Source organism: Prionailurus viverrinus, chromosome B4 (genome assembly GCF_022837055.1).
Source record: "Prionailurus viverrinus isolate Anna chromosome B4, UM_Priviv_1.0, whole genome shotgun sequence".
Classification (NCBI taxonomy): Eukaryota; Metazoa; Chordata; class Mammalia; order Carnivora; family Felidae; genus Prionailurus; species Prionailurus viverrinus.
In genome coordinates, this window is record NC_062567.1 from 9603983 (window position 1) to 9631121 (window position 27139).

General features: G+C 52.3%; 1 protein-coding gene across 9 annotated transcripts in view; it reads right to left on the reverse strand.

Annotated features, from left to right (window-relative positions):
• Positions 1 to 27139, reverse strand: part of FRMD4A (FERM domain containing 4A) — a 331019-nt gene that overhangs the window by 12862 nt on the left and 291018 nt on the right. For 7 of the 9 annotated variants that reach the window (XM_047864925.1, XM_047864923.1, XM_047864920.1 and 4 more), the window contains exons 15-22: positions 21820 to 21953; positions 17928 to 18050; positions 14446 to 14674; positions 11871 to 11927; positions 9194 to 9431; positions 8063 to 8230; positions 5269 to 6125; positions 3470 to 3566 (exon numbers count right to left, since the gene is read on the reverse strand). In XM_047864925.1, coding sequence (XP_047720881.1) covers positions 3470 to 3566; positions 5269 to 6125; positions 8063 to 8230; positions 9194 to 9431; positions 11871 to 11927; positions 14446 to 14674; positions 17928 to 18050; positions 21820 to 21953 — 1903 coding nt within the window. Of the gene's footprint in view, positions 1 to 1123; positions 1196 to 3469; positions 3567 to 5268; positions 6126 to 8062; positions 8231 to 9193; positions 9432 to 11870; positions 11928 to 14445; positions 14675 to 17927; positions 18051 to 21819; positions 21954 to 27139 lie in introns of all 9 variants that reach the window. The other 2 variants (XM_047864924.1, XM_047864922.1) reach the window with 1 other exon arrangement.

Genomic DNA, 27139 nt, shown 5'->3' on the forward strand with positions numbered 1-27139 from the left:
GCCTCAGTGGAATGTTGTTTGCTTTCTTAACACCATCTCCCTCTCCAGGGCTAAGCCCCTGTTTTCCTAATTCCCTATCTGCCACCTCGGAACTGTTCCTTACCTCATCCTACCTTGCCTTTTAGGTGGAAGTCTGGCTCCTCATCCACAGCAACATGGTGGTTACCAAACAAACGCCCTGTGCATCGTGCATCTGTGTTTTTGCCCCTGCAATGGCCCTTTCTCCAGGTCCCTCCACCCCAGGCCGTGGAGGTGGAGGCCAGGTTCAAGAGGTATGGCCCTGGAGCCAGGGTCCTCCCCTCCCCTTGGAACTCTGGTCTCCAGCATGGTTCCTGGAACATAGGATTTTAATTTTCTGGTTACATAAGCTTACAACTTTTTATCCACTTCTGAATGGTATCCTTATCTTTTTAGTTGACCTTTGCAATGCTATTTAAATTTCAACGTCTTGTCTGCCAGTTAGATTCTGGTCCCTGGTAACCAGACCCAGACAAGGTAGCACGGGTTTTATGGCCACCATGGCAGTGCTGTGCAAATTGGAATGTGCCTTGGATTGACCAGGGGTCTCGTTGAAATGCAGACTCAAATTCAGGAGTCCAGATTTCCAATGAGCTCCCAAGTAGTGAGGACAGTGATGCTTATCTAGGGACATTTTGGACAGCAGGCCATGTGGCCAAGTATACATCTGTCCCTCAGGAATGCAGGATGAAAGCAGGGGTGACGTGCAGGTGACTGGATCAACTCAGTCTGGTTTAGGTGCTTTGCCGTGTAAACTGTAGGACGCTCCTCTTTTCCTGGACATTGACCATGACACCAGTAAAAGCTTCTGCAAGTATCTGCGTACAGAGTCTGGGAAGGGCTACGACACACAGTGAGGTCTTTTCTGGGAAGTGGCAGTGGGAATATCTAACATCTCATGTCAAAACATATAAACATAGAGTTCCCCAGGTATCTAGAAATAAGACAGAAGAATAACGCCTTCCACACCATTCAGAAGCTGCTTCTGGAAATTACGATGCGGACAAGGGCGACACATGCAGCACATGTGAGATCACACACTCGTGAGCAGCGGGGGGGGGGGAGAGGGGGAGGGCGGGGAGAACCGAACACCCCCTTACAATACCTCTAGTCATCAGTGCTTTGGTGAGTTGGAGACTCAGACCCATCCATAATGGGTGAGTTTTCTGTTGCTTCTCTGAACAAAGGAAAGCAGAAGAAGGAAGAGAAGAGAGGTCATGTTAAAGAGAGGAACTGACACAGACATGATTAGTAGCTTATTAATACATTGCAAAGATCAGTCGACTATACACCCAAGCGTTAGTGACAAATAACAGAACTCACGCAGAACTTTCAAGCCCCAAGAGTGACTCAAAAGCCTCCTCTTTGGTTTTGTTCAGAAGGCGGGCTTTGGCACTTTGTACCCATTTCTCCTTTTCCTATCACGTCGCAGAGAACAGTTGCTGGTTGTTTACGACCGTCCACCTCCTCAATCTGATAAACGTTTACTTCAAGGACCCAAACAGCTTGGTTTCCAATTTGTCCAGCCTCCTCACTAGCTCTTTGTGGTGGAACACAGGCGGGTTTCAAGGCCAGCTCAAGGGCGTTCACTCCTTTCAGGCCTGCCCTCCCGCAAATAACAGTCATATAATCAGATTAGAGGAGACTGGGCAGAATTCAGAAAATGTGGACCATCCCGACAAAGACCCTGAAATGGGAAGTTCCTTATTTGGGAGAAATGGCTTGGCCACTGGAGATACCAAGATACACAAGGTCTGGCGTACTTTCTCCTATGAATTTAATCTCCGTGCCACTCTCGGGCCTGAGGCCTTGCAGTAGCTGCCCGACCACGCGTGACGGACCTGACCCGTGGATGGTATGGGAGGGAGGGTCATAACGACCTGTAATAAGGACGGAGAGGGTAGCTGCCGCCCCGAAGACCAAGAAATGGGAGTGGACGCAGATCACTGTGGTTGGGACTATGGGTTCTCCCGACTCAAAAGGAGGAAGAGGCATCATGGGCTATAGTTGAGGGACTGTCACACTTGAGCAGACATCAGAATCCCCTGGAGGCCTTGTTAAAACACAATGCCCTGCCCACCCCCCCTCCCCCCATCTTGTCTCATTTAGTAAGTCATGGATGGGCCGGAGCATCTGCATTTGTAACAAGATCCCAAACCACACATGCTCGAGCTGCCGGTCCGAGGGCAGCACTCTCAGAACCACTGGCCGGTGGAAGAGGACAGGACTCCGGAGGCCAGAGAGCGCAGCTTCGTTCAGCTGTGGGACTCCGGGCAGAGCACCTACTCTCTCTAAGCCTCATCAGTGCAACTAAGAGATCGGCTCTTTCCCTCGCAAGGTTGCAGTGAAGAATATATGAAACTTATAAATGTCAGAAAAAGCTTCCAGCCTTTGAGTACACCGCAGGCACTCAATACACATCAGCTCCCCTTTCCCTTCTGTCAAATACTAAGGCTCCGTAAAGCCTGGTTTAAAGTCACCCCAGAGAAATTTACAGAGACAAAAACGTCTGCCAGGCACGGGAGCCCGAATGCAGCCAGTGGAGCCCATTCTGGTCCTGTTGTCCTATGATTCAACTCCCAGAGGGCCGTCAACTTTTTCCAGGCTTCCCCACGGGCCCTCCAGCAAACTAGAAACTGAATAGAGCCCCATCAAGGGATCCCTCACCCCTTGACCCAGCGGGCGCGGACAGAACCTAACAGCCAGTCCGAGGGGACGTGTGAGGACCAACAGAAGAGGCAGGGATTGTGAGGAAAGCGATTTACGTGTATCTGCTGGACGTCAGGGGTCAGAACGTCTAACCGTCCACGAGCCTAGAATGCTCTATGCCTACGCTGGCAGCTATAAAAGGAACGGAATTTTGGCTTCATTACTTTGCTGTGCATCACTTCTTAAAGATCTCAGGGAACCTGCACCTGATCCTCTTGGTTTGTGGGTTAAGAGCAAGCAGCTGGAGCCAGGACAGAGAAGGGCTCGGAGCCTCAGGCCCTTTTCCTTCAGATGCGTCCTGATTCTAAGGTGGGGGCAGGGCGAGAAGCAAGAGTAGCTCAAGTCCCCTCTCCCCTTCCTGCCCCGCCCCGTGAAGTCCGCCTGATAGAATCTGAACACAAATCAAACGCTGTGTGGAATTCTGCCCAAAGGAGTGCCATTTGACTTCCGGCACCCACCTTCCCCACGTTCCTGGGACCACGGCCAGGGTGAAAAGAGAGCCCAGAGAACTGGCCCGTCTACACGGACAGGGACGGAAAGGAGCCAGGTGGGAGGTAGCAGCGTTCACGCAGCTGCTTTGGGAAGCAAGGGGTTTCCCAGGAACACATGCTCACGTTTTTGGTGGGTACACCCTTCTGTCAATGAGGATCTTGTGTTTAGGACATCCTTCCTAACTGATGAGGAAAGCTGATCATTCTAGAGGCTGGAAGAAGGGGGCAGAAGGTCTGAACAGGGGACTCACCCAGTCTGCCAGGTTAGGATGTGGTGGGGACTGCTTGGGGGCGTCACTCCAATTTCACTCGACGGCGTTGAGCTTCTCTGGCTTTGAGGTAAGGCAGCTGCGGAGGGGTGATGCAGAAAAGGGGGGGGTCAGACAGGTCCAGTGAAGGAGCTGCTTTCCAGAGATGCTGGGTATGACCCCGTGGCAGGGTCACAGTGGGGGCGATCCCCTCCCCCCCCCCCCGACTTTTGGCCAATTCGGTCTTCTCCAAAGTATCTTTCTCATTAAACTTCAGATACAGCTTCTTAGACCTTCAAAATATGTTTAGAACTTCTAAAATATGTTCTCAAAGAGCTACCTCATCACCAGGCAAGCGCTACAGTTTTGACAGAAGGGAAACACTCCTGGTTCCTGGTTCCTGTCAGACTGCTAGTGCTTTGAACAGTTACAGAGCCTCATGCTTTTTAAATGATGCGAGCAACGCACTCATTCGTTCTTTCTCCAAACCCCCCTGCGAAGTCCCGGGCGAGTTTCACTGGGCTTATTTTATAGATGAAGGAGGAACGCGGAGAAGGTTCTAGGACCTCCAAGTCCATGGTTTCTTTCATGATTGCCTGAATCACTTTTGTTCTCCTCTCTGGAACCTGTCATTTGGCCAATGTGCCGCCATAATAAACGGATGAGTCACTGGGGACACGGGGCATAGAATGCGGGAGCCGTGAGGCCTGGTGCACCCAGGCAGCCGGCCGGTCCCTCCTCTTTGTCCCGTTCATTCCAAGGCCCAAGAATCCCCTCCTGTTCCCCAAAGGTGAACCCCATTTTCCGTCCTTCCCGATCTTTATCCTCACTTAACTCTTTCCCATCACAAGTCAGATCCTGACTTGGAATCCCTTCTGTGTGCTGATCACTCTCATTTTATTCTTCTATTTTAAAAAATCATTTTCTTATGTCTCAGCTGCCTCCCTTTTCTTTCCCTGTAGTCTGTCTAAGCAGAGCCTCCTGCCTGCGCGCCACCCCCCCCACCCCCCCCCGCCCCGCCCCGGCCCAAGCGTGCTGCGAGCCCTGCGGTCACTGCTGAGCACTGGGGGTGGCTGTCACCGCTGTTGTTTCCCAGAGAAGCTACTAGCTTCTGAAGCAAAGGGTGGTGTTTTCCGTTTTTACTTTTTTATGTTCTGGCACTGCTCAATGCTCTGAGTACAAGGAAAAAAGCCTAATTATGAAAGCTTTAAAGGTGTAGTATCGAGGTACTGAAAGTACTTTATAAAAATTCTTTTGGTCACCTCCTAACATCCCTGACATGGGAACCCAGGAGCAGTTGGGACTTTAACCCCCCCTCCCCCCCTCCCCCCCACCAGTGGTCCCACCCAGGGGACACGGCCCAGTTCCAAGGCTCCAGGACACAAGGCCATACTTGGAACAAGTGTCCCCCTGGAAGGGGCCACTCGGGTCTGTAACGTACTAGTGTCTCTTCACCGGGTAAAGGTGCAGCTTTGACTGGAACAAACCCGGAGCCACGTCCGCACGGGGCTTCTCTGACGTCTGTCCTTACAAGAAGCGGCCGGAGGGAGGGTTCGCATCTCTACCTAGGATGCTGAACCGGGGCGACTTGGCCCAGCCCGCTGGGGAGGGTCGGAGGCGCTGCCCCCTCCCTCCCACCGTTTCTGAGATCTCTGTCCCCCAAAGACAGGGCTGGGACGGGAGCGCGTGAAGGAGAGGGGACACGAAGGCCCCCAGTCTCAGCCGTCTGACAGCCCAGGTTTCTGGAACTAACGATCTCAGAATGTCCGGAGCCCCGCCCTCCCCCCCCCCGCCCCGCTCACCTGACGTGGCCTTGCACATCTGGGGCATCCTGGTGACCCTGCTGTGCGCCACGAAGGTGCTCTGGGAGGAGGTGCTGTACTGGGAGCCGCTGTCCGAGGAGGTGGAGCTGGTGTGCGACAGGCGGCTGTGCTCCTTGTGCGAGGCCGTGGAGCGCTGGTACCACAGGCGCAGCTCGTCCGAGACGGCGGCGCGGCCGGCGCCCTTGTCGTGGGCGCCCTCGCGGCCCAGCGACGGAGTCCGGAGGATCTGCGAGCGCGACGGCGTCAGGCGGCCCGCGTCGCCCTCGTCGCCGCCGCGCCAGCTCTCCCGGAACAGGCCGCCCGCCGTGTACGAGTTGGACGTCTTGAACTGCGCCTTGACGCTGTAGTGGCCCTCCTGGTCGCTCTCCAGGCTGCGCACCACCACGGGCGTGGCGCCGCCCTCGATGTACAGCGGGTACTCCTTGATGCGGTACTGCGAGCTGGGCTGGCTCTGGCTGTGCAGGTAGACGCCGTGCGCGCCGCCGCCGCGCGCCGCCAGGTTGGGCATGCTGCCCGAGTTCGCGGCGCCCAGCGCGCCCGCCGCCCGCTGCCGCTGCCGCGCGCGCGCCTTCGACGGCGAGTCCTCGGCCAGCGTGGAGTAGTTGGCGTTCATCTGCGCCGGGTAGTAGTGCTCCGAGCTCGAGTGGCTGGTGCAGGAGGAGCAGTCGTCCATGGGGTCGGAGCCGTTGCTGCTACGAGTCCGCGGGGTGTAGAAGTCGGGGCTCCCCGTGTCGTTCTCCGAGCCCAGGAGCTTGCCCTGGGACTCCAAGCTGGAGCTCCGGTGCCTAAAGTGCAGGGCGAGGCTGTGCAGCCGCGTGGGGCTGAGGTCCACCGACCTGCGGGGAGACGGCGGGCGGGCGGGCGGATGGGTGGGGGTGCCCCGGGGAGGGGCGCCTGGGGGGACGGGGTGGGCGCAGGCTCTGCGCTCGTGGGACCCAGGCAAGGACAGAACCTGCCGTCCAGAGCCGCCGGCGAACCGCACCGAGGAGAGCTGGGCGGGAGCAGGGTGGCCCTGGGAGCCCCGCCGGGCGAAGCCAAGGGGCCGGAGGGACCGCAGATCCCCCGACTGGATGCTCCAGTATGCGCGGGGGCGGGACAGGGGACGGCACCCACAGAAAGGTGGCCTCTGGAAAGGCACCCTAATAGCCTGGCTTTTTTTTTTTTTTAAACGGCACAAAAGGATTCTATAGATGCAAAGAGAACCAGGAGAATCCGTGCCATCAGATGAAATGCCCACTCTTTGAAGAGCAAGAGAAAGGCCGACTTAGCGCACTTCACAGGGTTCAACCAGATACTGTTAGGAAACCCACGTAGGTTCCCATTCGCCCCGAACTCTCAACTGGGCGGCCGGAGCAGCTAACACTTAAACCTGACGGCTGCACATACTCCTCATGCCACTACTTTGTCTATGATCCACTCTGCTTATGAGTCCACACTGTAAACATCCATCAGTGTCACAGGGGTGGACGCTAGGACACATGTGACATTCAGGGCGGCCCCACTGGCCAAGTACAGGAGGAGGTGAGTTCCTGTTCTGCCACTCGGGGTAGAACGTGAAGTCCCCACCGAGCGGCTCTTCAGGGCTCAGGCCTCACTTTCCTCTCCACGGTCTCGGTCATCTGCTCCGGCCGTTCTAGCCCCCCGGGGGACATGCTAAGTGCAGGCCTGGCCCTGGGGCTCTGACCTTGCTCTTCTCGGGTGTATCCTCAGAACTGGCTACCCCATCCATTCAGGTCTCTACGCAAATGTCACCTTATTAGAGAGAACTGCCCTGATGCTTTCACTTAACGGTCACTCTTGCCTTTCACTATGTAGCCCCCTGTCCATTTTTCTTAGTGCGTATCACCACGGGACAGACCTTTTTCTTTCTTGCCACTCTCCCCTACTAAAACGTCAGTCCGTTGAGAGCTGGAGTGTGGTTTCTTTCGTTCACTGTTCTGTCCCTACGGTTGTACCTGGTGCATACAGGCAAGTGACAAGTATGCTACCTGAAAGAATGAATCAGTCTTGCCCGGCGAGCTCCAACTTATCCTATATAAACCCATCCTTGGAGCCACAGTCCCTACGCAATCAGTGCGTACGCAAATCCCTACGCAATTTGATCAAATCAAATGATGGCTTTGGTTGTGCCTCTTTTCAGAAAATGCAGGAGTGATTCACACTTCACTTCTGCCAGTTCCTTTTCCTCTTCAATGAATTTACACCCTGAGGCATTAAAAAGTCCAGGCCTCAGCGGGAAGACACATGAAGACTAGAGAATAAATATCACCCCCTATCAGTGCAAGGTCGTTCTGTTTCCAGCATGTTCCCTGATCTGGATAGCCTCTCCTGCCTCCATTTTGATTAGGAAAGCTCCCTCCGTGAGGCGTCTGGATGCCTCAGTCGGTAGAGCATGTGGCTCTCCATCTCGGGGTCGTGAGTTCGAGCCCCACTTTCGGTGTAGAGATTGCTTAAATAAACAAACTTTAAAAAAATTAAAAAAAAGAGGAAACTCCCCTCCATGCCCACTGTTTCCAGAAGCCTGGAGATTTCCCAGGTGACTCCCGGACGTAGACCCTGGGATATGAACGGGTCCCGTAGCTAACAGGGGCTCACCGCTGCCGTCCCGGATTTTTCATCCCGCTTTGCATTAATGAGAACCTGCCTCACTGGTTCCAGCCTGACCCCGGTTTACCGGTTCTTCGGGCCAGTTTGGGGGGGTGGGCATCGCCCAGGTTAACAAAGGGAGGTCTGGTCTAGGGACGGAGGTGGCCCAAAGGCCTGGTACACTCACCTCGTGGAATGGACATAGTGGGGACTCCGGACCCGCAGGTCTGGTGTGGACGGCATGCTGGACTGGGAGTTCCAGTGAGGGAGGCTGCGGATGGGGCTGTTCTGGAGGGAGCTACTGCCCCCGCCTGCTTCTGCACAGCTGCCCGTGCTGGGGAATCGCTTGTGACTGCTGCAAACCAGAGGATGCCAGGCTGGTCACGGCCACACACGACCGCACCTCTTCCCGGGGAGCTGCCCGGCCGCGGACCCCAGCCTGGGTCTGCCCCCCGCCCCCAGATTCCTATTCTGGCTCTCAGCCTTCGCCCCAGTTGTGTGTGTGTGTGGGGGGGTCCTCGGCCCCGACCTGCACTACAGTGTGAAACCAAGACCCTAGTGGGGGCGCCTGGCTGGCTCAGTCAGAAGAGCATGCGTCTCTTGACCTCAGGGTTGTGAGTTCAAGCCCCCCCGGTGGATGGAGAGATTACTTAGAAAATAAAAATCTTCAAAAAAAGAAAAAAAAAAAAAAGAAAGAAAACCTCATCAGCCTTGTGCATAAGCCTTGTGCATAACAGGCAGTGGACTGTTCTGTGAAGTCCCTGCCCTCAACCACAGTTTCTGTTTTCCAGCGGACAAATATTTACCTGTCTGGACAGCCACTGGGAGCCTTAAAGGGTGTAATTAAAGGAAATGAGAAAAACAGAGAAACAGACCAAAATGCCTTCCAAAAATCTCTCTGCAGTATCAGCTGAGTAATGAGCTGATAATGCACGGCTAAGATTACAGCTGTCTGGCCCTGGAATTCTGTTGGATGATGCTGTAGGGTTCTGAACCACTTTGGGATTCCTGGGAGTAGACTCTCTTGCCTTTTCAGAAGGGCACTGCCTAAGCCTCCCTCGTTAATTTCCGTGTCATTTCACAACATTAAGACCGTCTGCCAAGACACTGTGAGCCCCAAACCCCCATTCCCTTTTGCGCGACCTATCTGCACCTTGACAGGGTCAGCAGCAGAGGGCGCTGCGAGCGCAGCACTGTTTTAAGGCCGCCCCAGGAGGGAGGGAATAAGCTGGTGCGGATTCTGAAACTTGTGGGTGCTATTTGGGACAGCCCTTTGTTTTTTCCCACGAGCTCATGTGATCTCCCCGACCCAGCTCACCTGGAATGGCCGTGGGAGGAACGTTTCTTGACCTTCTCGTAAGGCTCATCTAAAGAGGACTCACTCCACATTTTGGGCTTTATGGGGGATTTGTCGTAGTCGCTGCCGTGATAGTGCATCTGCCGGAGTCCCTCCAGGGACTGGGGAGGAGGGGGCCTGTTGTGTGACGGTGGTCGAGGAGGGAGTCCCTTGTGAGGAGACTGTAAGGGGGACAGTGTGCTGGTGACCTGAGAGTCTTCTGCACAGAGATGGAGAGAGACGAACTGAGCAAGGGTCCCTCCCACCGACCCAGACAGATCCTCCCACCCCCACCCACAGCCGCCCCCCCTCTGCAATCCAGACAGGCGTCCGCTCAATGACCACATTCCACCCCCGCCCCCCACAATCCAGACAGGCGTCCGTCCAGGCAACGAGCACACCCCATGGCTTCCCCAGTTGCCGAGACAAGTCCAACCAGAATGAACCAAACCTAAACTTCAAGCAGCAGCCTTCAATGGGGAGAGAAGTTTCACTTTTGATTAGCTACAGATGGAGTGAAGCCTGAGTGCCAATAAATCCCAACAGCAAATGATTGCTTCATACCAAAGAGCAAAACATAGTCATTAACATGTTGTAAAGTTTTCATTCAATAGACCTTAAGCGTCTAATTTGGTCTGGGGGAGTGTCAGCTCCAGGAGGGTTCTGTTGTGTTTGCTTCTATCACCTCAGTGCCTGGAATGATGCTCAATAAATACGTGTTAGGAAAAAAAAAAATGAAAGAAAGTTATGTATGTTGCGTGTCATTATCTGTTGGCGGTTCTAGGGATCTGCTCTCTCTGCTTTTCTTTGATTCCAGGCTGAGTGGGGAATGTGGTCTGAAAGCCCTAGGAAGACTCTGGAACTTCCTAAGCACGGAGGGGTCAAGATGAAAATCCTGTGTGAGAACTAGTCAACCGTCAGGGTTCCGAGTGGGCAAGGCTGGGAGAGAGACGAGGCAGGGGTTAAGGAAGATAATCAGGGGGGACAAGTGGGGAAGGGGTGAGGGAACAGCAGTGAACAGGGGGGTAAGAGGGAGGAAAAACTCAGTGCTCATTGTGAAGGCAGAGGGCCGGGTCTGAAGGGAAAAAATACACAGAAGCAAACCCCAAAAGCTCCAACCACCTTTCACTTGGCCCCGCAGTCCATTTACAATTCGTATTCTTATCCAAAGCCTAATTCTCCATCCCCCAACCTTGAAACCCAGCATCTATTATGCGCCCACCCCTCAAATCAGTAAAGCAAAGAGGCCCTAGGAGGGGCAAGCCTGCAATGGTCCAACTGAGGCGATGATGCCCCTTAGGGGGTCCGGAACACAGGAGGAAACTAGTCGCCATCCATGCACCCACGTTAGCCAACAACAACACGTACCTCCCCCAAATCTTGTCTTACAAAGGAATCTCGCTCAATTGTTGTTCCCTCGTCTGGAGAGACTGAAGTCCACAGAGGCCAAAACCAGGCCAGATCTGCTCGTACTAAAAGCCCCTCTCCCTGCTCCCCCGCAGCCTGGCTTCCTCCCCACCCGCAGAACGATGCTGACGACCAAAATATTATGACCTGATTGCTAACAGCAGGGCCAAGACCATTGGGTAAATAACCTGCCAGCCTTTCCCCACATCAATAGCAATTATTTTCATCCTTGCAATTCCCATCATGACTATGTGTCGGGCAGACCTTTTAAGGTTTTCTGTCTCAACAGCCACTCAGCACTGCCCACCTGAGGTTTTCCTAAAGGGCAGGAAAATTAACTGCCACTTAATAGATTTCCATATCGTCAATGTCCCGGCCTCCCAAGTTTTGATTTAAACCCACAGGAACGTTCTCAGAGATGGTCCCGTGCCTCGAATTCTTTCTACCCCTGTGTGTGGTGGTGGTGTGGGCGTGGGGGATCAGTTCTGTTTTTCTAAGAATTTCCCAAGAAAATATCCTGATAACCGCTGGGTTTTCAGAGGTCAATGGTGAACAGGAAGACAATTTCAAGGCCTGACTAGGAATCTAAAGGGACATCTTCTCTTTGGTTTTTAAGATTTCTCAGGAAGGTATGGAAGGTTTTTCTTCCTGCTACTCCCAGGCTTTCCTAGTGGGCTTCAATCTTAGACTTGTGATCCAACCAAAGACCATGTCTTTCCTCCAGAAACTATGAATACTCAAAAGGAAACTGCACATGGCGTTTAGTTAAAACTGTGGGGCGCCTGGGTGGCTCTGTTGGGCAAGCATTCAACTTTGGCTCAGTCATCATCTCACGGTTCTGTGAGTTCCAGCCCCGCATCAGGCTCTCTGCTGTCAGCGTGGAGCCCGCTTCGGATGCTGTCTCCCTCTCTCTGCGCTTCCCTACCTCGTGCACGCGTGTTCGCTCTCAAAAATAGACACTAAAAAAATTTTTTTTAAATGCGGTTTTGGCAACTATAAAACAGAGAACACCGTTCATGGACCTCACCTCCTACCTCTGGGCCATGGGAAATGCCGAAGTTCCTACAGACCCGAGCTGACGCGGTGCCCACCTACCCCCAAATGGGTGAGTGCTGCGAACCAGGGATTGGCGGGGCACCCTGCTGTCACCTCAGCCTGGCTCTGGTCTTCCCACCGGGCTGTGCCAGACTGCATACAGCTCAATCCCCGTTAATCTGTGTCCGAGTTCTGAAGCAGGAAACGGGCAACCTACCATCCTCTAGCACAAGCGCATCTGAGAGGGAGCTGTCTTCACTGGCAATATTTCCATCTGAGAAGAGAAAGAGCAAGAGTCTATGAGTTCAGCCCATCCCTTAGACAAAGACCTACTTGTAAAAATCATATGTCTGGGACCGTCCCACATCCTCCTCTTTCTAATCAGAAAGAACACACGGAGTACAATCAAAATGCTGTTTGGCATTTCCTTTGACAGTCCCTGGGTGGGTCATTAGCTCATCCCTCGCTCCTGACACCTCGATGTGCCAGTCTTTGTGTATCTGCACTCTTGTTTCACTGGACCCTGCCGTGCCGAGCAGCTTAATATCCAGGATAAAGGCTGCCCGGCCTGGTTAAGCCACATCGTTGTCCCGGCCCGATCTTAGGGCGTGTTCCAACCCAACCAAAGGCAGTGAACTGCTATGTATTTGGTACACGCGAAACTAGGTAAGGACTTGGCTTTGGTCTTGTGGCAATAAATGTCTTCTCCGTAAACTTCTGAAGTCGTTAGTGGTGAACGCAGGCTGCTAACTATAGCTTCTATCTCTCCAAAGCTTATTTTTATAGATACTAGTTAACCATGAGAACGTGCCCAAGAGGGAGCCAGTAAAATAGTCCTCCCCTCTTAACATCTGGGGAAACTGAGGCCACCGAGGGGGAGTGGTTTGTCTGGAGTTGCTCTGTTCAAAACGAGCAAAGGTCCCAGTCTGAAGTTCCAAGTTTAGTGTTTTAGCTCTTGAAATAAAACATCAGGGGTGCCTGTGTGGCTCAGTCAATTAAACGTCCGAGTTTGGCTCAGGTCATGATCTCACGGTTCGTGGGTTTGAGCCCCAGGTCAAGCTCTGTGCTGACAGCTCGGAGCCTGGAGCCTGCTTCCGATTCTGTGTCTCCCTCTTTCCCTGCCCCTCCCCCACTCATGCTCTGCCTCTCTTGCTCTCGGAAAATGTTAAAAAAAAAAAAAAAAAAAGAAAAGAAATAAAACACCAGACTAAGGAACTAAGAAGAACTGTAATTATTCCTCTAATTCAAGTGTGGCAGAAATATTTTGAGGCAGTGGCAAAATAAAGTATATTCTTGAGCACTTAAAAACAATGGCTGCAAATTTGCATGGGACCATGTGCCGCTGGGACAGATACTTGTTTAAATGTGAATTCTGTTGTCAGCGCCCACAGAACCACCTGGGCCGGGCAGGCCGGGAACCAGGCTCTTCTGGGGCCGACCAGTGACAGGTCTGTCCCTGTGGTACCCCTCCCAAACTTGGCTCTGGTGACCGTGCTGGAGGTTTCTGCAGAGCTGGGCCTCCCCAAGGAGGTCTCACAGAGGCCTCAGATGGAGAAAGGCTGGCTGACTGCAGCTCTTGTTAAGACGTGGGCAAGCAAGTGACAAAGTCTTGGCCAAGGCCAACAGGGCAGGATGGGGAAAGATGGTTATTCCAAATTTCCTAGAAGAAAGGATTTTTTTTTTTTTTTCGGTCTCTTGTTTTTCTAAACTACGAAGTTATTTTATTTGTATTGTTTGGTGGGATGGGGGCAACTGGGGGCCAGAGGCCCTGGTAGAGCCTTGCTTCCCTCGTTTGCCCACATTTTAAGGTTATACAATTGTGCTCTACGTATGTTGTAAGTACATATGATTTATACGTATGTAATTGTGGTAAAATGTACACGCCGTAAATAAAATGTACTGTTTTAACCATTTTTAGCTGTACAGGTCAGTGCCGTTAAGTATATTTACATAGTAGTGTTCACCATCCCCTGAACTTTTTCATTCTTCCTAACAAAACCTGTACCCATGAAACACTAACTCCCCATTCCGCCTCCCCCTCCAGCCCCTGGTCACCTCTATCCCACTTTCTATCTTCCCGAAGAAGTATTTGCAACATGCGTAAACCATGAAGGAGTATCTGACGTAGGTTTCAAAGAGTTTGCTGACATAGGAAAGAAGGATTAAAACAGTTTGGGGGACTCGACGGCCGTGGGTGGATTCGGGGGGGTTTCTTTCTAGCATTTGCCAAATGTAATCACCCGAGCTTCTAAACCCTCCTGACCAGGAGTCGTGACCTCAGGACTCTAGACAATCAGAGTGGGGTGGCCCAGTCCTCCCGGGGTTCGGCTTTGGGACAGGGGGCCCTTGGAGACAGCCTGTCTGTGGAGGACACAGGCTCGGCGGGGGTGCTGGCTCGCAGCGGACCCCAGCCACCCTCTTTCCTTCCAGACATGGGCAGGGTGATCAGGTCCCCGAGGACATCAGAACCTGGGCAGGCACGGTTAGCTGAGCCTAGCTCCCGGTGAGGGCCGATGAGAGCATGTAGCTCATGGCCGCTGGCTCTCCCAGGGCACAGCGGACAGGGATCCAGACAGCTCGGTTTGTGGGATCCTCTTGTGTGGACCTGAACACGCTGTGTTGTTCCTATCTGGTTACCGGGCCTTAGGAGCTTCACTTTCTGGACCAAAAATAAGGCACGGGGGGTTAAACAGCTTGTCATGCAGGGAGCCAGCTGTGGACCTGCTCTCAGGGCTGGTGCTGGTGCCAGTGTCCAGGGGCCCCTGTGGGGAGCGGCCTTAGTTAGCACTGACCGGCGATGATCAGCGAAGCCCTCTGCGTGGGTTTCTTCCCAGACTTGATGCGGTTCTCGTTGATGGCATTCTCGATCTCCTGCAGCTTCCTCAGTGCGTTCAGATAAGAGGTTTTCCTTTGTTTCTTCAGTTTTTTGCTGACGTTGGGGTCACTGGCGAGGCGGCGGGCGGCCTCTGTAATCTGGGATTGAATGGCAAATTCCCGTTCCAGGCGTTCCAGCTCGGCCTCCTGTGGGAGGGAGACACGGGCTTACACTCAGTGGGACGCGGGGCAGGGGGACCCCGCCTCCCCACCCCTGTCCCAGGGCCAGCAAGCCCTACTCTTTGGGAGACACGCATCCTAGGAAATCAGCAAGGCCCGGGGCCTAGCCCCAACCTCGCCTGACCCTGCAATGGCCCTTCTCCTAAAACCTCTGGCAGCTAGTGCCCGGGGCACCCCCACTTTCGAGACTCTTGGCTCCCGTTACATTTAGGAGACAAGTGTCGGTCTCTCCACTGGTGGCATCATTGAGAAGCAGATTCCCCTGCCGCAGGCGGGGGGCCACCTGCCTTGGTTACCACCACCCCCACTGCAAGGTTCGTGGACACCAAGCCCTCGTGGAAATTCGGAGCCTGTCTGGTTGGCACTTCTCACCATCCCGGGCAGGGGGTGCAGTGGGTTCACCAACAGGAGCTCACACGTGTGTGACTCCCCACCTCGCACTCGTGCCCTCTGTCTCTCGTATTTTGAGCCCTCTGTGCTGGGACGTACCCCGCTCACCGGGATCTCTCTCGGAAGCCCTTCGTGCCAGCTCCGGCCGTGCCCACACCTGCTTGTTCTCAGCAGCTCTGGGCTGGGAGGCGCGGAGAGGGGGGCACAGCAGCCCTGCTTCGGGGCACTCTCCTTCCTCCCCTGGGACACCTCCCTCTGGCCTGCCGGCTGTGGCTGCCAGAAAACAGCCTGGCGGACGCAGCGGCTGAACGGGGATGGCGTGCTCCCAGCCGCCTCTCCGCTGCTCGGCAGAGGGGTGTTCAAGTACCTGCCCGCGAGGCCCGGGGAGGCCACACGTGCATCCTGCCCCAGGCGATCCGCGGCCTTGCAAAAACGTGACAGGAAGCGACCTAATCACGTGGGAACCCATCACCACGTCTGTCGGGATGGACAGATCTCTCCAGCTCAGGGCCGGATAAAAAAGGCTCGCCTGTGGGAGGCACGCACCAGGCCGACAGCCTCCGTCCAACACAGAACTCTTAGCCGGATTCATTTCCTGTTGAGGGGAGTGGGGCCCAGGAGGGAGGAGGAGGTGAAGATTACACAGAACTGTTCAGGAGATTGATAAACTCCTTCCGGTTCCTTCCAGGGCTGGCTGCACTTGTTCCCCGGAGGGAGAAGAATATGGAAATGGATTCCCGCCCGGGGTCTTGAAACAAACAAGTCACCGAGGACAAAGGCTGTTCTGTGCGGGTAACTCCCGCTAGCAGCTGCTCCCGGGTGGTTAGGAGAGCCCTGGCCCGAGACCCGCCCCAGTGTGGGAGCCCAGGACGCACTCTCGCCCCTTCAGCAGAGACGAGCACAGAGCCGCGGCGCTGCCTGTCCAGATGGCAGCCTGCTGTGTGAACGGGGAGCCAAGTGCGTGGCTGCCTGCTGCGTGTACAGGGAAGCCAAGTATGTTCCCAGGAGAGACAGAGGCAGGACGGAGCTGGGGGTGGGAGAGCTCTTCGCTTCCTAGAATAGCTCTGTGCATGTTCGTGCCAACTTGGGGGTCCTTCCTTTCACTGATTCTAGACTGATCTATGCAGGGACAGGTAAGGAAGACAGGGCTGCACATGAGCTTCTCAGGAAAGGACAGTCCTCTCTTCCTGGACAGTGTGAGGGAGCCACTGGTGAGAAGGCCCTCGGGGCTGCGGGAAGAACAACGGTGCACTCGCTAAGGTGGGGTCTGCTCTTGTAAGTTTAGTGCCAGGCGTCTGTCCAGCTAAGGGCATGGCAGTTCCTCAGGCAATCCTGCCGACAGCCGGATTTGAAAAATGCCCAACCAGGTGGTCTCCTGAATCCCACCCACCCTCACCCCCGTCCTGACCCTGATAAAATCCAGGGCCCACCCTCAGCCATGCATCTCCGCTGTTTCCTCTCTGCTCAGCAACTCTTGGTCGCTGAGCACGATTAAGCAGGAGTTAAGTAGCAAGTTAAGTGTTTCTCAGGCTCAGAGATGTAGTAAGGACTGGGAAGTTCATCTTCTGAAAGAGCAGCTCGTGATGTGGATGAAGCTTCTGATGTGTCCACCAGTCCCCCGGGGACCCGCCAGTGCCAATCTCAGACTGATCCCCTGCTGGCGGCTGCAGGGCACTTGTGTCCCCTCGGGATTCACCCTCACACTCACCCACCGCGGGTGTGACACAAGAATGTGAGCTCCCCCCAATCACTTTTCAGAGTCTGCGCACTGAAACACATACGTGGCATTCCCTCCTCCATTGGCTTTGATGCCTGTTCTTTTAAGCCCTCTGTTCAAGAGCATTTTCATCAGTAGCTTCATTCAGAATAAATCTGGGAAGACATTTCCTGGACATGGCCTTGAGGCCTAAAGGTTTGCCTGGCCTTGAATCTCTCTTGGTCTGAGGCTGGATAGCTTATTAACCAGAGGGAGACCCAAGACCCTCCCCCCGCCCCCCTCCCCAGTCCTGACCTCTCCAGCCCCAGCCCCCCACCAACGTTTAGTGCCGAAGAGGATGAAAAAGCAAAGCTTCACTGGGTCCCCTAAAAGCAGACGAGTGACATTAGGAGGGCCCAGCATCTTGCTGAAAGTCTGGTAGCACTTTTCGCAGCAAGGTGAAGTTAAGGCCACCGAGGGCAGACCCTGCTGTCTTTCCCCCCGACAACGGGGTGCCTGCACCCGTTTGCTTCTCTGGTGGTTTTCTTCCACATTGTGCTGGGCTCCCAGTAACAAAGGGTCAGGAGGTCCTTAAAAAGACAGGCCCACGTGTGTGCTGCTGGGATGTTCTCCCAAGCTTAACGTAGCCACTTGTGACAGGCCTATCATGTTCCACACACAACTTCCACAGAAATCAAAATACTTACTGAGAAGTCCGCGTGGTGCCCTGTCTTCCTTACCTGTCCCTGCATAGATCAGTCCAGAATCAGTGAAAGGAAGGACCCCCAAGTTGGCACGAACATGCACAGAGTTATTCTAGGAAGGAAGAGCTCTCCCGTCCCCAGCTCCGTCCTGCCTCTGTCTCCCCTGGGAGCACACCTGGCTTCCCTGTGCACACAGCAGGCAGCCACGCACTTGGCTCCCCGTTCACAGAGGAGCAAGGTAACTAATCCTAGGGAGGGGAGCCCCTCACTGACTAACCAGCTAGCTTAAAAGGTGAGATACCCCGGAGCAAAAGGGAAAAGGCATCTGGCATCAGGGAGAATGAAGAAACGGTTACAGAAAGTCTGGAAGCCCTAACACGTGGGACAAATATGGCTGACGTGGCAGAATCCAACAACATAAAGAACACACCTCTCCTTTGGGCAGGATTTTCTGTTCATCCAGTTTGAAGGCCGTCCCGATTCTTCTGCGAACGATGGGTGGTTCCTCCCCCGGGTCCAAGGGATACTCAATGGGCAGTTTGCCTGTCAACTCCTGCGTACGTGTAAGAACAGGAGAGAGAAGAGAAATCAGAGGAAGGCACGCGCTTGAGTTCCAGGATGCACGTGTGCACACACACGCACACTTTGGTGCATAGATTCCGTGCACAGATTCGAAACAGTCGCCTTTAGTGACGTACCTAAGAGCTCCTGAAACGCAATTTCATGTCTCAGAAAAACTGTAAGAACAGTCCTTTCTTTACAGAACCAATGTGCTTTGGGGCACCTGGGTGGCTCAGTCGGTTGAGCATCCAACTCTTGATTTTGGCTCAGGTCATGATCCCAGCGTCATGGGCTCAAGACCAGCTTCAGGCTGTGCATTGGGATTCTCTCTCTTCCCCCTACCCCCCACCTCTGGCCCTCCCCCGCTGGCCCTTTCTCTAAAAAAAAACCCAAAAAACAAAAAAACCCAAAACAAACCCAAACAATCCAAAACCAAAACCAAAAAATCAATAGAAATGGGATTTCTAGAGTTTCAATAGAAACTGAAACTTTAATCTATGTTACTGTCAAGGGCATTAAAAAAGATCTGTTGTGTGTTCTCAGCTCTAGAAATCTAACTGTGTGAGTATGAGGACACTGAATTTAGTTGACAGATCACCACAGTGACAATGATCCTGGCTGACGCTGAGGTCTGTGGGTGATTCAGGATTAGAACTAGGCTCCATTGTAGGGATGACGTCTGGGAATAAAGATCAGATTTGAGTCAGTGGCTACTCCACTGGTAGAGCCAGGGCATCAACAGCGCGGGGTCACTTCCAGGGACCAGGGGAATGTGGGACGGCCATTGTGCATCTCCACTGCACAGGGTCCGCTTCCAGGCAAAGCCCAGCCCCGGGTTGCCAGTCGTCAGTCCATGTCTACAGGGCACAGAGACTCCAGGGGCCGCTCTGATAAGAAGAACTCGGCTGTCCGTCTGCACAAAGAGCTTTTGTGCAGGCAGCCCAGTACGAGTGGCCGGTGGGTGGGACAGCCCCAGACGTGGGACCCCAGGTGTTGACCCACCTTTTTTTTTTTTTAATTTTTAAATAATGTTTCTTTTGAGAGAGGGACCACGAGCAGGGGACGGGCAGAGAGAGAGAGGGAGACACAGAATATGAATCAGGCCCCAGGCTCTGAGATGTTGGCACAGAGCCCGACGCGGGGCCTGGACCCACAAACCATGAGATCATGACCTGAGCCGAAGTTGGACGCTCAACCGACTGAGCCGCCCAGGCATCTGGACCCACTTTCTAATAGGAGGACTGATCTGGCCTTTCCCCACTGCTATATGTGTGTGTGCATACATTGGAGTGTATGTGTGTGCACTGGGTGTGTGTGTACTGGTGTGTGTGTGTGCACTAGGCTGTGGATGTGGATGCACTGGGGTGTGTGTGCGACTAGGGTGTGTGTGTGTGTGTGTGTGTGTGTGTGTGTGTGTGTGTGTGTGTGAATGTATAAGCACAGGCAGCTCCCTCTCCTGGGTCTCTTTCCTTCTGTGTTCAGGCGACCAGGAAATGAACTCTTGGACTTTTAACTCCTCACTGTAAGCATTTCACAACATAATGGCCAACTACTGAGTTTGAAATGCTCTGCGATTTTCTTCCCTGTTTTCTAAAACAGGGAACGTAGTTCAAATGTCTCCAAAGTAGTTTTGTGTTTATTCTGCAACATTTTTATCTGCTTCCCTAAAAGCCTGCCTATAAATAACACAATACACTGGGGGTTTTATATTCTTAGGACTTTCGTTTTTTTTTTTACCTCGAAACTTAGAAAAAGGAGGGGAAGGTGATTTAACCTGGCCATTTGACTTAGAACCCCGAAGTGTCTGTGGTTTTGCACCAAACTGGATTCAAAAATGAGGCCACTGATTTCCCACCATCCCCTTGAAGGCGTCTGAGTCAAGCCCTTCATTCTCCATGACTCGTCTGATTGCACATGGAACCAGACCCGCACGGGGCAGGGGCGCTTTCACGAGCTGAGCTCTGGTGGAGGGGTCGGCCTGGTTCCTTCTGCTCTTACGTTGCTTACATCCTGCCGCACTGCGCGGCATCCGGGCCGCCTGGCGCCCCAGCGGACAAACGGGGCTCCTCGAGAGGGAGCTGAGGGCGTGTGGTGTGTGCGACACAGACAAAGAGCAGGGCAGTTACTGAGAAAGTTCTCCCGCCCCTTCGCTGCGGGGGAGTCGGGAGACTGGCTGAGCAAGCACAGAAGCAATCTGTTTCCTGAGAGGTTATTTCTTCCACCAACTTGTTTGCTGGTGTCGACGCTCTAAGAAGCGGGAGCTCGGTTTCCCTTATTTTGCTTTTATTTTGAGAGAGACAGTGAGACCTTTATAATGCATGCTAACCTTGCCCTGACAGGCTTCTCCAATTTTCGGATGCTGATTCCCTGCTGGGTTTAGGGACGTTTCCTTTACTAAAAACAAAACAAGGCTTTACAAATTATTAAATGCAGACAGACACCCAAGCCCCTATTTTTTCATTGCTTTCAGCACAGTCTCTATAAAAAGGTTGCTAATGCTAAGACTATCAGGGAGCAGATCCCCTGGCCGGGCCGGCTGCTTTCCAAAGCTTTGCGGTGCATTTGTGCTCATGTGGGTCGGCTTCGAGCAGGCTCGGGTTTAAATCAAGCCAGCACGCAATTAAGCCAAGATGAAAAGTAATGCGATCTCATTCTATAGCCCCTTGTTTCACTCTTCCTGCGACAAGGCACTGGGGCTGGGAGGGGAGGGGAGGACACTCGTCAGCTCAGGAACCTCTTTTGCTTCCCATTCCGAACTGTTTCACCAACAGAGCTCTTTGTATAAGGTTAAGCCGAGCACGGTCGCCCTCCCCAGGGTGCCCGCATCCATGTGTGTGCGAACGCAACCCGCCCCCCCCCGGCCCCGCACAGTAATGAATTAAACAACCAACTTTTCTGGGGTGCCCGGGTGGCTCAGTTGGGTAAGCGTTTGACTTCGGCTCAGGTCATGATCTCACGGTTCGTGGGTTCGAGCTCCGTGTCAGGCTCTGTGCTGACAGCTCGAAGCCCGGAGCCTGCTTCGGATCCTGGGTCTCCCTCTCTCTGCCCCCTCCCCGACTCGTGCTCTCTCTCTCTCAAAAATAAATAAATGTTAAACAAATACAGACAGTGGGGGGGGCGGGCACAGGGCCAAAATCCCAAGGAAACTCGAGCCTGGTGTATAGAGAGAGGCTTGAGGAAGCATTGCTTTCCGTACAATTTAAAAATCTCACCAGGCTAAGACTCCATTTAAAGAAAAAGTGAAAGGAACACCAGATCATGAGTTTTAAAGGGGATCGTATATCAAGTGAAACCTTGGTTTCCTCGCTGATCTCCACCGAGGTCTCTCAATAGGGTTTCCCAAGATAAATGTGAAATATAATCAAGACAAACAAGCACCACCATGGCCATAAACTCAGGCACAAAAATTTTAGTTACATGGTGGCAAGCCAGTGTCTCCATTGAGCGAGTATCACAGGAGGAGACGCCTTATAAACTATGGTGCACCGAGTACTTACACGGGACTGCCATTACGGTCATTTGGGTTCCAGTGGGGTCCCCTTGAGGATTCGGGCAGAGCCACTTTAATTGCTGTCCTAGTGGTTCATTAAGGCCCACTCCTGTTCGTCACAGAGCACTGGCGGGGCTGTGAGTGTCCCACATCTGTGGTCCAGGAGAGGTCCCGCCTCCCTCTTATGCTGTCCGTGTGATCCCCAGCTTTGCCTTTTCTAACTCTGTGAGGACAGAGGAGGACACACACGCACAGAACGTGAACTGCTTACAGCTTCTCGAAGGCACAGCTTTTTCAGTTCCTCCAGCCGCTGGCGCAGAGTTTCTTCCAGAGCTTCCTGCCTGGACTTCAAGGCGGCCAGCATGTCTTTCTTGGCCGACTGAGAGCTATCGGATTCCTGAGAACCTGTCAATAAACAGTGGGGTTAGTAGAGCAGCGGAAGGGGGAGACGCATCTGGACCGTGGAGAACCTCCCTGGAGCCCATACTGGGGAGGTAGGTCTCGCCCAGGAATCATGGGAGGGGGACATAAGACAGGTGTTGCCGAGTCCCAGGTGCGAGGAGCCAATTCTTGGCCCTCAGTGGAGTTTACAGCTGCCCAGAGGACTGGCAGGGAAATTTACACCCCTGAAACAGAAGTTTCTCTTTCTTGATGATCTCAAGATACGTGGTATATACCTGTCTTAATTCACTAGCGTGTTCTGATAGCCTTTACACAGTGAAGGGGGAAGTTCAGTCCAAGCCAGTCATTTGAATGCACACCTTTAATTTCCTTTTTTCCCTTTAAAACGTTCAAAGAGGTTGCATGTTTCTCATAAAAAACTTGAAAATCGAGACATGTACAAAAGTAGTCTGTAAGTTAAGTCCCCCAGGGATAACCACCGTTACACTTTTTTTCTTTTGACCTTTTTATCTCAGTGCATAGATTTTAAGAATAAAATTTGATCTTCATTATATATTTTTTAACGTAATACTGGATCACGAGCACCATCCCTCCTGATGAAAGTTATACGTATTTTACCACGCAGGGTGGAAGTATCTGCGTGACGATTCAAGCAGCAGACAGCTAGATATGAAATCTTGGTGGAAGGCAAACTGTGAACCAAACTCGAAAGGAAAATAAGCTAGAATGCCAACCGGAGGAATGTAGGTTGGACCAAAAAAACACTTTCCGGGCCACCGTCTTTGCATTCTGAAGCGGGTTTCCAGCAGTGAAGCTATTCTGCATTTCTACCTTGGTGGGTTCCAACAAGGCCCCCCGATGCCCTGGGAATGGACAAGCTCGTAATTACTTTGCTTCTCATGCCCACAGAGACAGACAGGTGTTATCAGGTATGCGTTCCAGGGGCTTGGATGACGATACCATTTGCGAGAGCATCAAACAACGCCGAATACCTAGGGGTAAGTCTAGTGAAAGATGTGCGAGATCTCTACAGTGAAACTCTACCCTGCGGAGGAACGATGAAGAGGTCTACCATGGTCATGGATTGGAAGCCTGATGTAAAGATGTCAGTGCTCCAGGAATTAAACAAGACAATCTTTGCAATCCCAGTAAAAGTTCCAGCGGGATTTTCTGGGGAGAGGTGGGTAGGGATTGTATTTCCATATGGAACATTTTGGGATAATTCAGCGATCAGATGACAGATGTGAGAACAATGCAACTGAAATCGCTAGACTCAACTGTTCTCTTCCAAGGGTAAAGAAAGCATCTCAGAATCCTAAGTCTAAAAGGTCTTTCATGCCTTTGTGTCACAAAGCTCTGCTATACTCACATCATCCCTCTAAATACACTATTCTATACTTTCTTACTTAGTCTTTCAGCAAGAAACCCCATTTTTACCCCCTCAGTTACCCCTCAGTTACCATGCAGGTAGATTCCTATAACCCTAATACTCAAAAAGTCTTATGGCTGAGTACATTTTGACTCCAACTTGGGCTTTTTACTTTTCTCCCCCACCCCATCTTAGCTTGAAATAGAGACGATCTCTCATGGCAGGAATGTACCACCTTTATGCCTCCCCAGTAGCTAATAAATATGAGCTGGAACAAACACACACATAAATGTCATCAGCCATAAACTTGGATGCTATAATTAAAGTGCAGTTCAGCCTGGTAAAGAGAACTCGTACCTGTGAGCACCTAGAAGTTATTAGAACCTGCCTTCCAAATTTTTGCAGCTCTTCCCCAGGTTTCGTCATGCTCAGCTGCAGGACTCCAAGTTCAATCGGAAACCCAAACAAAGAGCCTTGAATCTTACTAAGGCTCCCATTTCCTCATGGTTGTCAGACATTAAGCTGTTACACTCACGCAACACATTGCTGGGACAATACCGCAGTCTCCCCTTCTGATACGGCTCGGGTTTTGTTACCTCTGTAGGTCAATCACCCTGCGCTCGTCAGTACTCAGCTACCTCTAGGGTACACCCACCCAAGGAAGCACAGCTCAGTCGCCCGGCATCTTAATCTTAATCTGGTTCTCGTGGCGACAGTCACCAATCAAAATGGAAGACACAGGGACACCTAATGGGCTTCCCTCTGCTCCATCATCTAAAGCTTAGTAACGATGTGAAGTAAAGGTTGGGAAGAAGTCAGACTTCAGATTTAAAAAAAAAAAACAGGCCTGGGGCATCTGGGTGGCTCAGTCGGTTAAGTGTCCGACTTCGGCTCAGGTCGTGATCTCACAGTTCGTGGGTTTGAGCCCCGCTTCAGGCTCTGTGCTGACAGCTCAGAGCCTGGAGCCTGCCTCGGATTCTGTGTCTCCCTCTCTTTCTGCCCCTCCCCGGCTCACACTCTGTCTCTATCTCTCGAGAATAAATAAATGTAAAAAATAAATTAAAAAAACAGGCCTGGGGAAACCTGGAGCCAATTAGATTAAAGGATTTCTAGCTCCAGTGAAAAATTCACTGTTTTCCCTTTCACCCCTGCCTAACCCCTCGATAGGAAATGATGATTTATTAAGTCTGAGGATTCAGTGTGTCCAAGGATGGCAGAAATCACAGGAACGTTGGACTCTGGGAGACAAAGTACAACATGTTTGGATGATCTGGTCTCTCAGCTTTGGTGCTGAATTACAGGGCTCATTAGCGCCACTTAAATTATTATTATTTATTATAATTAGTCCAAATACCAAACCCACATAAGACAGAGTGGATGGCTCAAGAGGCCCTTCTGAAACCACCAACACTGGCTGGCTCTGTTTCCTGCCTTTTTTCTGAAAATTGCCTTATGAGGACTATACCAAGTAAAAGTTTTACAAAGTAACTGAGCTGGCCCTGGACTCGCCATGCAGATTTTTTTTTTTAGCTGTAACTGGATGGTGAGTAGACAGTAAAACAGATCTGGCTTTGATGGGCTCTAAACCACGCATGAGTTGTGCGACCTTGGGCAAATGACCCGCCCTCCTTAATCTGTTGTGAAGACTAAACGAGACCACGCACATATCACTGTGCCTGGAAAAGGTAAGTCCTCAAGATCTCAGATAGATTTAACAGGAGTGAAACACACAGTAGAACTAGAAAGAAAGAGACCATTGAAACTACCTCCTCCTTCTTGCTCAAGAAAAGACCTCACTCTGCAATTCAGCATACAAAGGCAGTGTTTTCAAACTGTTTCCTGAGCCCCTGAGTCTGCAAATTATGCCTCTGGAGCCACTGCACATGGGGGTGGGAACAAGGTCAAGGAGATTCCGGGGTTCAGGGGCCCCACTCCAGGCTCCTTGGGCCAGGGAGTTCTGTATTTATCTGTTTTATGCATTTGAAAAGAGGCTCCCAGGGCATGTTTCTTTAAAGGAAACCCTTGGGGAAGGGTTCTGAGCCTGTGGGGCTGTTACCCGGAACCAGGCAAACATGGCCACCACAAGATGAAGTGGCCAAGTGCCCAGTGGCAAGGGTACCCAAGTAACAGTACCACAGAGGGAAGCTCAGGGGCATCAGGAGAAGGAGTCCCAGGTCTCTGTGATGCCGAGGGGCTTCTTACCCCCTCCACAGGTGCCCTTGGGCATTCCCTGTCATGGGGGACACATACGAGGGAGGCCAGCAAGAGAGCCTCGAGTGGGTTGGGATTCACGGATTCACTCTTACTCTCCTCAAGTGACAGAGAATGACTCTGGAAGAAAGGAAGAAATTCAATCAGGGAAGGGCCTCGGGAGGTCAACGGGAGTCTTACAACGGAAAGGTTCATGAATAAAGAATGATTGTAGATGGAGAAATCACTGACCTGATGAAAGATACAGAAGTTCTCTGTTGCTATGATTTACCCATTGCTGGTTATCTGAACACCTATACGCCTTTGCAAATGGATCACTCTGAGGTTGCTAGTTTTGCCTTTTGGAAGCTATAAAGAAGTAAAGCTGCTATCTTTCAGAAGAGCAGTGATCGACAAGGAAGGACCTGGGTTTCCATCACGTGTCTGCTATGAAATGGTGTCAGACCTCGGGGTCACTAACTTCTTGGAGCCATCATGTCCCCATCCAGAAGATGACCAACTAACCAACCTCCAAGATGGCTCCAAACACGGGGAATTTATTACTTAACAAACAGCTTACTTAAGTACCTCCCTCTTGTCTCCTTCAGTCCTTTCCTCAATTGTCACAAAAGTAACCTTACACACAGTGTCAACCTCCCTCCTCTTGACCAGCCCCACCTCCGGATAAGGATAACACTAGGCCAACTAGGCCAACTCTGGTCCCACGCTCAGTTACTGGAAGGGAACTTCTAATTATCAACCAGCGCTGAAAGGGCCGGGTTACCTCTCCATCTTATCGACAGACCAAAGCACACGTGTGTAAGTTTGGATGCTAAAAAAGCAGTTACTCTGAGCCATCTTTGGGATCAGTGAAGCAGGAGGGTGGTTGGAACCATCCGAGAAGAGCAAGGTTTCAGACTTTATGGGTCGACAAAACAGTAGCCAAGTGCTACTTGGAAAGGGCTGTCCACACACATGATGAATCCGTACGGGAGCAAAAAAGAAAGCGGCGGCGATGGGAGTGTGTTTTGAAAGAGACAAGTAATTCGTTAACACCCGGTTGTCCAAAGTTTGAAGCAGCACCACGCTTCTGGAAGGGGTGAGGTGAATATTCTTCAGAAAACACACCCAGAAGACAGAAGTAGAAGAAGACGCAAGTCTACAAACCAGTGGGTGAGTCAGCAGGTCTGGGCTTGTGTCCCAGCTCTGCGACGCACTAGCCGCCGGGCCTTGGCAACGTGACACGAGGCCTCTCAGCCTCCGATTCCTCCCCTAAGGTACAGGAACGGAAAGGGGACCTTCTTCACAAGTTGGGGGGAACCAATGAGAGAATGCCTCAGACATGCTGAGAGAGCTTAGAACACAACAGATGTTACATGAGCATTAGTTTTTGTACTCAACAGTGTTCCTGGCCTTCATGGGGAGTTGGCACGCCAATTGTACAAGAGGAAGGCTAGTTAGCGGGTAGGCAAGAGGCAGGCAAGGCTGGTGGGAGGCAGGTACTACCACTGCTCTGTCCATCAGGACACTGGGGGGGTGGGGGTGAGGGGTGGGGAGGGAACCAGGGAGGGAGTAGCTTTTCACAGACTCCTGACAGAAGTTTCCCCTGTTCACACAACCCTCACCAAAA